Source organism: Belonocnema kinseyi, chromosome 5, assembly GCF_010883055.1.
Source record: "Belonocnema kinseyi isolate 2016_QV_RU_SX_M_011 chromosome 5, B_treatae_v1, whole genome shotgun sequence".
Classification (NCBI taxonomy): domain Eukaryota; kingdom Metazoa; phylum Arthropoda; class Insecta; order Hymenoptera; family Cynipidae; genus Belonocnema; species Belonocnema kinseyi.
This window is the reverse complement of record NC_046661.1, coordinates 133537954-133549512: the sequence shown is the minus strand read 5'-3', so window position 1 is coordinate 133549512 and position 11559 is coordinate 133537954. Positions and strand designations below refer to the sequence as shown.

General features: G+C 31.6%; 1 protein-coding gene across 1 annotated transcript in view; it reads right to left on the bottom strand.

Annotated features, from left to right (window-relative positions):
- Positions 1-3168: 3168 nt before the first annotated feature.
- LOC117173115 overlaps positions 3169-11559 on the bottom strand; it is an 11344-nt gene continuing 2953 nt past the window's right edge. Inside the window, exons 2-3 of the mRNA XM_033361507.1 lie at positions 5168-5291; positions 3169-3497 (exon numbers count right to left, since the gene is read on the bottom strand). Coding sequence (XP_033217398.1) covers positions 3187-3497; positions 5168-5243 — 387 coding nt within the window. The 5' untranslated portion in view covers positions 5244-5291 and the 3' untranslated portion in view covers positions 3169-3186. The remainder of the gene's footprint in view (positions 3498-5167; positions 5292-11559) is intronic.

Below are 11559 nucleotides of genomic sequence, written 5' to 3'. Positions count from 1 at the left end.
TTATTTACAAAAAAAGTTCTGAGGTTCAAAAAAACATTCAGTGAACTGAAAAACTGTGGTCGGTAATATAGGTATTTAGCTGTGTCACATGCCCTTAAACACCTAAAAACCTGGGAAGTTGCAGATAGTAACTCTAAGAATGCATCCAGAGGTCGTGACTGTTATCGCCTTAAACTCTCGCGTTCGCTGTTCAAGTCTAACAGCGGTAAAAGAAACTGATGAAAAACCAACGCCGTATATACACATATCATATCAGGTCTTCTCATACAGGGTGTACACGCTGGAGCTTAAATACGTGGCGAGTTGAATGCTACCCGAATTGCACAACAGCAGAGAAGAAGCCATTACACAGGGGTGTTTTAATATTTCGCGCCTTTAAAGTTTCATTCGGCTCGGCCATTCGGTCAAGTCCGTGCATCTTCGAATCAAGTCTATGATAGTTTTCATGGTTGCGTTCGAAATTTCAAATGGATACAAGTGTCAAAACAATATAGGTTATGTTATATAGTAATTACAAATAATAAAAGTGTTTAATTAATAATGAAGTGAGACATGTGAACTGAGAAGTAAACCTCATTTTTTTCTGTGCCAATAACATTATAGAATAGCTGCTAAGTGACAAATACTATAAAATAGTAATAATATTCTGTGATTCCAGTGTGCGAAGAGTGAATGGTGTTTAACGCTTATTTTCACTGCATAAAAAGTTATGTTATGAATAGACAGGATATGTTTTAAATAAAGTGAAGGAAATATTACATGCGTGCACTTTAAATTAACATTGCCTACATTTCCTGACAGCGATTAGAGCAAACAGGTGAATCTGAACATAACCGTTTGAAGTTTCGAACGCAACCATGGAAACTGTCATAAACTTGATTCGAAGATGCCCGGACTTGGCCGAATGGCCAATCCGAATGCAACTTTAAAGGCGCGAAATATGAAAATACCCCTGTATAATGGCTTCTCCCCTGCTGTTGTGCAATTTGGATAGCATTCAACTCGCCATGTATGTAAGCCCCAGCTTATTTTAAAGAATTCAATTTCTAAGCAGAGAAGAGCATTTTTTGATTTAAAATGTCCTTCTTTTCAACTAAAAATGGAATTGTTACATTTTAAGGTAGTTCTAGTGCCAAAAGTCATATATCTGAGAAAAATAGTTTTGCTATGATTCTAAGAATCAAAATATCATAACTGGTGTCATTCCAAATCAACATTATTTTTTGTGAAAAATGTTAAATTTCACACACAACAAATTAACTTTAACTATGTTTTTTGCAATTTAAATTTTTCTGACTGACGCCCCGCTTCTTACCAATTTTTGAAAAATGATTGCGTTAACATTTTTGAGAGAAAATAATGTTTTTTATTTAGAATAATAATATCAGTTGCAATATTTTAATTCCTAGAATCATAGAAAAATTGATTTTTTCAGATATCTATTTTTTGGCGCAAGAACTACTTAAAGTAAAAAAGGTAAATCACCAAAAAAAGTACTTGAAATAAGAAATATGAATTTTGGACTAAAATGATCAATCTTAAAATAAAAAACTAATTTTGAACAAATATTTTAACCATGAACCAATGATTTTTTAACGAAAAAGATGAATTTTCTCAAAATGAAATACTTATACTCGTATCATCAACCCAGGAGTTTTAACCGAGTGAATAAATTTTTGGCCATATAATTTTATTTTTCAATAAATAGTAATCTGTATAGTAATTAACTCTGATAATGACACAGATTCTTCAAAAAAAAATTTTCATCTGGACCATTTTTTGAACAAAAGAGTTATTTTCTAAAATTTCTAAAAGTGAAAACTTGTTTTTTTCAAAGCAAAAAAAAAAGGATAATAACTAATGTTCAAAATTTTCTAGGAATGTCTATAAACTTCCATTATTATTATTCTTATTGATAACTTAATTTGAGATACGAGCGAGAAGACAAAAATTGGGATTTAAAATTAGTAACGACAATAGCAATGGTAGATCGTTATTCAGGTTTAAAAAATTGCAAATTATTTTTTAACTTAATTTATTTTATCGTTAAACACTTGTGTAAACAAATGTTTATAAAATAACAAATTATTTATGCACCACGGGTGCAGAGGTACATCGAAAAATAAAAAATAAAGTTCTATGTCGTATTTAAACCTTTTATTTCTTTAATCCATAAATGCATGCAGAAAATTTTGTTCAAAATTTGAGAAGTTTAAATTAGATTAAAATCCAAATGAAAAATCCTATTTAACGTCCAATAATAAAATTGATGCAGACTCCTGTTAAAAACTCGTTTTAAAACTCGTTGTGGTCTAAATTTCGTCGTTGGATTCTTGTTTTTTTAACAGGAGTTTGCATCAAGAATATTGTATTTCAGTTTAACAAGTAAAAAAATTTAAATTTTCAAACTAATTCACAGAAAAATATTACTACTTGCAACTATAAACTCGAATAAAAGTTCAAGTTAAATAATTCTTTACGTAGTCCGCATTTAATTCCGAAAAAAATTCCTAAATATTATGTTCATTCAGAAATATTATTTAATACATAGATTTTTATTTATAGTTATTTTATTAAATTTTTTTTTTGCTAAATTTGAAATTAATTTGGCACAGTAAAAACTTCAGAAGCTGATTACGCTCTAGGCACCAAATTATAGGCTATGTTTGACTTAAATATAGAAAAGTCATTTGAAAGAAAGCTAATAAATATAACGTTTGTTTTTTATTTTTTAAATTACTAATTCGCAACTTAGCGCCCGCAAAGAATCTCTCGACGGCAGACCTTCCTACTAGCACACCAGATGTGCCAACTAGTCTAATTCCATTCCGCGCATGCGTCAAGCAGAGCCAATAAAAAGTGATTATTCACGCATGCACATCAATACCCTAGGCCCAAATTGGGAGATCTAGTTTGAGGCATCCGCTGCGCCTAAATCGGTAAAACAATTGTGCCAAGCCTGCGCACAACTGCTGTACAGTAGGTGCCGCTCCTGCAGTGCCAAAATTCTTTTTGTGTAATTAGTAATCGATTTAATAATTTGTAAATAATTTCGGACAACCAATAAACCAATTATAATTTTTTTGTCTTACATTACAGTGGAAAAAATGAAATATTGGTTTGTCCTTGAGCGAGGGCAGGTGTCGACATAAAAAAAGATGTGCAGTGGAAAATGTTAAAAATGCTTTACTGAATGTATGCATTAAAATCGATGTCATATAAGTCTGTGTCAGCTTGCGTCCAATTGGTATATTCGTTTTTGCCCACCTTAACCTGTTGTTTGTATATCCACAATCTACGCACTATTAATTTTTTCCTATATATTTCTATTGCGCACACCTGTATTTCCCCGTCTATTAGTCCAGGAGTTAATTGATTTTCGCCATTCTTTATATGCACCGTTTTATTATTACTTATTCTGTACCAGATGTGCATGTCACCTGGAAGAGTCCTAGCGCCTGGCAAAAGTCGATCTGTATTATACTGCGAACTTAATTCTGTAAAAAGAAATATAATTAGATTAATTTTAATACCTGGAATACTAAATCGGGCATTTAAGGGCATGTGACACAGCGAAATACCTATATTACCGACCTCACTTTATCAGTTGACTGAATGTTTTTTTGAACTTAAGAACTCGTTTTGTAAATTAAATATCGAGCTGAAACTTTGGAAAATGTATTAGAATAAATAAAGTATGTTTAGGTACTGCATTTTGGTAGGAACTTTACTAAAAATTATTTCATCTTTTTTGTGAACCTCGACATTTCTTGAACGTTCGAACTTTTTTTTATACATAAAATATCGGTCTCAAACTTTGAGAAATGCAAGAGCAGAAAGAAAACTACGTTTAAGTACAAATCTTAATAATAAAAGATGTAAAAAAAAAAATTTCAACTATCAATTCCATCGGCATCAGCCGGTAACGTTGTATACGAAAATACGAACCCTGGCGGCCACTAGACGAGGCTCTAGAGGGTTCGTATTTTCGTGTACAATGCTACCGGCTGATGCCGATGGAATTGATAGTTGAATTTTTTTTTAAATCTTTTATTATTAAGCTTTGTACTTGAACGTAGTTTTCTTTCAGCTCTTGCATTTATCAAAGTTTGAGACCGATATTTTATGTATAAAAAAAGTTCGAACGTTCAAAAAATGTCGAGGTTCAGAAAAAAGATGAAATAATTTTCAGTGAAGTTCCTACCAAAATGCAGTACCTAGACGTACTTTATAGTACTCTAATACATTTTGCAAAGTTTTAGCTCGATATTTTATTTACAAAAAAAGTTCTAAGGCTCAAAAAAAAAACATTCAGTGAACTGAAAAGGTGAGGTCGGTATTATAGGTATTTAGCTGTGTCACACGACCTTAAGTCTTTTGCTTTTTCTACTGTCATGAAGTTCCGAGAGGCGGCGCTGAAAGCAGTCCACGCAAGCGGTCGAGTCTGCATCGTAAAACTTTAAATTGCATTTGTAAGACCTATTTCATTTTTTATAAATCATATCAACATTTAGATAACAAGTTATATTATAAACGAAATACATGCTTTTTCAACAAAGTGGATTAATTTTTGACTATAAAAAAATTTTCAGAAAAAAATTTGTTGGTTCGCTTGCAAAAGATACTTTTTAGCGAAATCCTTTATTTTGGCACAAAATAGATAATATTTTAGAGAAAGTGAATTCTGAACAAAAACTGTAAACAAAAAACGAAATAATTTTTATATTTCAATTAACTTTAAACTAAAAATAACTATTAACAACATTTTTCATCACAGAGAGAGATTCCCAACAAAAATTAGGATTTATGGACTGGAATTGCTAAATTTTTAACTAAAAATACATGTTTAAGTACAAATATTATTCTTCAATCGAATAAAAATGAGTTTTTAACAAATTAGTTTAATTTGCAACCAAGTAATTAGATTTTTAACAAAAAATACATTTTGTAACAAATCACGTATTATTTGGTATTCAAATCAAAGAAATTTTAAATAATAAACAGTTGAATTGAAGCAAAAACGTGAAATTAAAAAAAAGTATTTAAAAAAACGGAAAAACGTGAATTTATAGTTGATAAGTCAATTTTCAACACAAAATTCAACTTGTAACAAAATACATTTGAATTGAGTTATAATTATTATATAAAGCCACATTATTATATTTACCAAACAAACTGAAGTAAATCGCTGCAATAAAGAGAGGAGCAGCAACATAGAGCTTCATTTTCATTAAATCGAACATCCTGATAAATGGAGATTGCAAAATTCCGTATGATGAAATAAAATATTTCTACAAAAAAAAAAATAAATAAAAATGAAACTCAATGAAAATATCAAAAAGAAAACATTCCTTTCTGTAAATTACGAAAAACTTGATAAACAAACTCTCATTCCTTCCAACTCCAAAAAATTATAAAAATAAGAAAAAGAGGCTCTTACAATTGAGGAAAAATTTTAAAATAAAAATTCATCCCTTGATTTCAATGAAAATATTATAAAAAATTATTAAAAAATTATAAAAATGTCCCTCTTTCAATGCAGAAAAAATGGTAAAATAAAAAATTTCGTCCTTTAATTCCAATAAAAACATGTAAAATAAAGATTGTCCTTATTTCAGTTCTTACAAATTCAAGAAAACTTTTGAACAATTTATAAGTTTTCCAAACTTATCAGAAAATAATGCTGAAGACTTTAAAAAACTTTTTTTTTTTGCTTTGGAAAAGTTTTAAACGAATGTTATGAGTTATTCAAATTATTCAAGTTTAGATTTCCGATTATTTCGAAAAAAAATTTTAAAGGTTTTTGAATATTTTAAAAGGCAAAAAAAGACACAATTTTCATCATGATTCTATGCAAATTTTTAATAATTTCTTATTTCAACAAATTAATTTTTCAAGAACTTAAAAAAATTTTATAAGAATATAAATTTGTTGAAGAAAAAATTTTTAACTATTTTCTCCTAGCATTCCTTTTAAAAAAATATAATAATTTGAAATTTTCACAAGAATCTTAAGAAAATTTTAAATATTTAAAAATGTTCATTCTCGTTAACATTTTCATCATCTTTTCACATTTTTAGGATTTCTTAAAAAGTTCTAAATGTCCTTCAAAATATTTTCAATATCATCTTTAATGGTAGCAGTAGTTTTTTTTAACAATTAAATAAAATTGTATGTGGATTATTGTTTCAATTTGTTTAAAAATGTGCTATGTTACAAATATTAAAGAAATAAAATGCTGGTATTCGAATGCTAATGGTCAGGGAAAATGAGAATATGGTCTAGGAAAAATAAAGATATTTTGAAAATGATATTTTCAGCCTGCAATCTTAAGGTGAAAATATTAACTTTTAACCAAAAATAAGTGCATTTTCAACGGATTTGAGAAGATTTAAACAATTTTAAACAAAGTTTAAAAGTTCTAGGATTTTGAGAACAAGTTTGAATGAAACCTTTAAGAATTTCCAGAAGTACACAGAAAATAAAAATCTCTTCTTAAGATTACTTAAAAATTGTGTAATGATATTTAATTTGGAAAATGACATTTAAAATAATTTTAAAAAAAATCGAAAAAAATTTGGAAAATTGTTATTCAATTATTTAAATAATTTCTAAAATATTTTATGAAAAATTCGAATAATGTTCAACAATATTGGACAATTTTTCAAAAATTAAAGAATATTCTAAAATTTGAAAGGATTTTGAAATTGATGCAAACTCTTAAAGAAACAAGATTCCAATGATCAAATTTGGACCTCAACGAACAAACAAAAAATACCCCTATTGTAATCTAAAAAATTTTTTAATATTCGGTTCTCACGTATCAAAAAAAGAGCAATAATTTTTCTTTCTTATTTTTAATTTTTCTTCTAAATTTTTTGTATAGTTTAATTTTTTTCAGATTAAAATATGAACAATTTTTTACTGTTCGTTATGTTCGAAATTTTGTCGTTAGATTCTCGTTTTTTTTCAGGAGTTGGCACCAATTTAATTATTGGACATTAAGGAGGATTTTCAATTTGGATTTCAATCTTATTTAAATTCCTTTTTTGTCTCTGAAAATGAATTTTTAAAAATTTCAAAAAATTTCAAAGATTTCTCGAAATACCGAAAAAAAATGAAAGCAATTTCACAAATTTAAAAAATTTTTTCATTATTATATGAAAATTTTGAATAATTTTTCAAGAAATTTAGAAGTTTTGAAGCATTTAAAATGATAAATTCTGCGAGGTTACGATAATTATAAATGTACCTGACGTCGACCTATGTAAATCGATATCTCTGAATAGCAAACATTGTCATTAGCAGGCCACCTCAATATCGTAAAACTAAAAAGAGAAACTGAAAATGGCGATTAACTTATGTAACTTGAAAGCGCGTAGCATTATCTATCTTTAGAAATTGCAGGAAATCTGAGCCACATATAAACGCTACAAAAAAATATAGAGAGTCAGTCTAGTCAGTCCCGTTGATCTGCCAAAGTCTCTACCCGACCTCCGCCTGTAAAGTCTTGTGTTTCCGTTTGTCCGCCGGAAGCTCCGTCCAATCTTTTTTTGTAAAATAAGTCTAGTCAGTACCGTTGATCCGCCGAAGGCTCTGCCCGGTTTCTTTCAGTTCAGTCTGTTATTTCCGTTTATCCGACGTAGACGCTAAACAATCTCTTTCTCTAAAATAAGTCTGTTTAGTCTAGTCAATATCGTTGATCCGCATAAGGCTCTGCCCAATCTCTTTCCATTCAGTCTGTTGCTTCTATTTGTGCGCCGAAGGCTTTGTCCAATCTTTTCTTTTAAAGGAAGCCTAGTCAGTGCCGTGGATCCGCTGAAGGCTCTGGCCGATCTTTTTCCGTTCAGTCTGTTGTTTTCGTTTATCCGATGTAGGCTCTGAGCACTCACTTTCTGTAAAATAAGTCTATTCAGTCTAGTCAGTGCCGTCGATCCGACGAATACTCTGCCCGATCTCTTTCTGTTCAGTCTGTTGTTTCCATTTATCCGCTGAAGACTGTTCGATCTTTTTCTATAAAATAAAGATTTACGGCACGGAACAGACAGTCAGTCCCATTGATCCGCCAAAGGCTCTGCCAAATATCTTTTAATTAGTCTTGCCAGTGCCGTTGATCCGCCGAAGGCTCTGCCCGATCTCTTTCCGTTCAGTCTGTTGTTTTCGTTTATCCGAAGTAGGTTCTGACCAATCTCTTCCTGTAAAATAATTCTGTTCAGCCTAGTCAGTAGCCGTTGATCCACCAAAGCCTCTGCCCGAACTGTTTCCGTTCAGTCTGTTTTCATTTATTCGCCGCAGGCTCTATCCAATCTATTTCTGTAAAATAAGTCTATTCAGTGCCTTTGAACCGCCAAAGGCTTTGTCCGATTTCTGTCAGTCTAGTCAGTGCCGTTCATCTGCCGAAGGCTCTGCCAAGTCTGTTCAGTCTAGTAAGTGCCGTTGATCCGCCAAAGGCTCTGCCCGATCTCTTTCCGTTCAGTCTGTTGTTTTCGTTTATCCGAAGTAGGTTCTGACCAATCTATTCCTGTAAAATAATTCTGTTCAGCCTAGTCAGTAGCCGTTGATCCACCAAAGCCTCTGCCCGAACTGTTTCCGTTCAGTCTGTTTTCATTTATTCGCCGCAGGCTCTATCCAATCTATTTCTGTAAAATAAGTCTATTCAGTGCCTTTGAACCGCCAAAGGCTTTGTCCGATTTCTGTCAGTCTAGTCAGTGCCGTTCATCTGCCGAAGGCTCTGCCAAGTCTGTTCAGTCTAGTAAGTGCCGTTGTTCCGCCAAAGGCTTGGCCCGATCTCTTTCTGTTCAGTCTGTTGTTCTCTTTTATCCGAAATAGGTTCTGACCAATCTCTTTCCGTAAAATAATTCTGTTCAGCCTAGTCAGTAGCCGTTGATCCACCAAAGCATCTGCCCTATCTCTTTCCGTTCAGTCTGTTGTTTTCATGTATTCGTCGAAGGCTCTGTCCGATCTTTTTCTGTAAAATAAGTCTAGTCAGTGCCTTTGATCCGCCAAAAGCTCTGTCCGATTTCTGTCAGCCCAGTCAGTGCCGTTCATCTGAGAAAGGCTCTGCCAAGTCTGTTCAGTCTAGTAAGTGCCGTTGATCCGCCAAAGGCTCTGCCCGAACTCTTTCCGTTAAAGCTGTTGTTTCCGGTTATCCGCCAAAGACTCTGTCTGATCTTTTTCGTAGAGTCAGTCAGAAACCCTACTGTCATCAAATAAAGTGAGAATTCCGTTATCATATATAGAATTCTGTAAAGCTATTTAATGTCTAAATACTGCTGAAGTATCATTTGCATTGCATTAAATTTAATTCTTAAACCTTCGTTTATTCAAATGAGAAACCCGCATCGGAATTGTTGTGATCCTTGCAACAAGTCAGTTTCGTGAGAAATAGGTTATTTTGTGGAGTTTTCTGCAGTAAATATGTCTTAAGAAGCAAGCCACCACTCTTTGTACTTTCCAACGTGGCAAAAATAAATCTTTGCGCTACATCAAATTACTGGAGAAAAACATCTGGACGATTTTTACCCAAGATTTCCCTTCAATCCAGGCTCATCAAAACCTTCTCCCATCACTCCAAAGATCTCTAAGGGTGAGCCGCCAATTTTATCATCAGATCCCCTTTTCTTTTTTTAAATTCAATGGAACCAAATAATAAATCAAGGTTCAGTTAAAGTAACTAAAAAATAATTCTATTCAATTGTTGACCTCTCATTCAGAACATAAATGAGGTAAGTGGCGAAATTGTATAATTTGTCCAGACGTCACAAACAGATCATTTAAAATTTGACACCATTTCCAAAAACTTAAAACAGCACATAGATTTTTCCAGATTTTAAGAAAAATCTCAAGGCTTTTAGGAAATTTGGAAAAATGAACATTTTTTCTTCAAATCACTGTAAACTTTTGAAAGCATTGTTATGCATAAAAATTAATTTTCAGGGAAATCCAAAAATATTAAAAGGTTTCTAACATAATTCAATGAGAATATTTTCAAAAATAATAATCAATTGTTTAAACAATGATTTTTTTGCATTTAAATTAATTTTTAGATATCATTATTCCTAGAGAATACTGTTATAAATAATAAGTTGTTTAAAAAACAACAACAAAATTATTTAAAACAAAAAAGTAATTTATAAACCCCAGAGATGAATGTATCAATTTTCTTAAAAATACATCCTCTTTGGTTACTAATTGAAAGGTTTCATCTTTTTTAGTAGAGTTACTTCATCTTACTTGGATACTAATGAAACTATTTTCTTGAAAATTAAAATATTTCCTACAAAATTTAGTTTCTGCTTAAAATTCATATTTTTGGTGAAAAAATTCAACTGCTTTCGCAGAAATTACTCCATCTTTCTTGAATAGAAATGCAACTGTCTGATGGAAATTCCATTATTTTATTGAAAAGTCGTACTTTTCGGTGATAATTCGTCTGTTTTGTTGGAATTTTAATAATTTTATAGAAAATTTACTTTTTGTTTGACATTGATCTTTTTATGTAGAAAAGAAACTCAAATCTTTTCTTGATGAAAATTGATCTACTTTAATTTTCAACTAAAATCTTTTCAACAGGCATGCGAACTATTTTTTTGCAAATCTATATTTTTGATTTAAAAATTCATCTTTTCAATTAGAAATTCTCTTTTTGATGAAAATGCAACTTTTCGGTTGAAAATAATTATTCTTTGCTTGAGTATTCAACTATTTTGTTTAAAAGATATGATTGAATCACTTTGTTAAGAAATATTTTCTGTTTACAGATTTATATTTTTAGTAGAAAATGCATCTCTTTGGTTATAAGTTTCGCTGTTAAGTGGGAATGCTAATTTTTAGTTTGAAATCAATTTTGCAACTTAAACCGCAACTTTTATATATTTTTAATAGAATGATACTTTTTAGGTAAAAATTCTCCTTTTTTGAGGAAAAAAATTTATTTTCCTTGGTTTGAAATACTTTCATTTTTGTAGAGGAAGTTCATCTTTTGGCTTGAAAATTCAAGAATATACACTGAAAAATATTTGGGCAAGCAGCTGTCTTCTTAGTGGCGACGCAGCGCCACAACGACTGTTGGTGTAGCGGCCAGACCACTTTTAAGTAAGCTACAGTATCAAATGTGCGAGTAGATCCTACCCCGTGTGTTGGGAACCCAGCAGTCCCACAAAAGAGAATTAAATTCCCCACGAGTATAAAATATAACTGTATACCTCCACGCGAAACTCGGCGTGGGGATTCCGTTCTCCCGCCTAAAGGAAGCGTTCCTGCACCAATACTGTTGGGATTACAGCTGTTCTAATGTGGGAACAGAGCGTGCTCAATATGAGAGAGGTCGTGTACCAAGTTGCAGGTGAGCAGCGCGCGACGCATTTGGTGTTCCAGCTCTACTACGTGGGCGAGTAGATCGCCCAAAAAATTTTCAGTGTTGATAAACTTTTATTTATTTCTTGAGTGTGTAAACTTTACCAGGTGTATAAATATGAAACCGGTATTGCCATTTAGCGGCCAGTAGGCACACTTGTAGGCACTGTCGGAACTTACCATTTGTGCTAATTGGCGTATTGT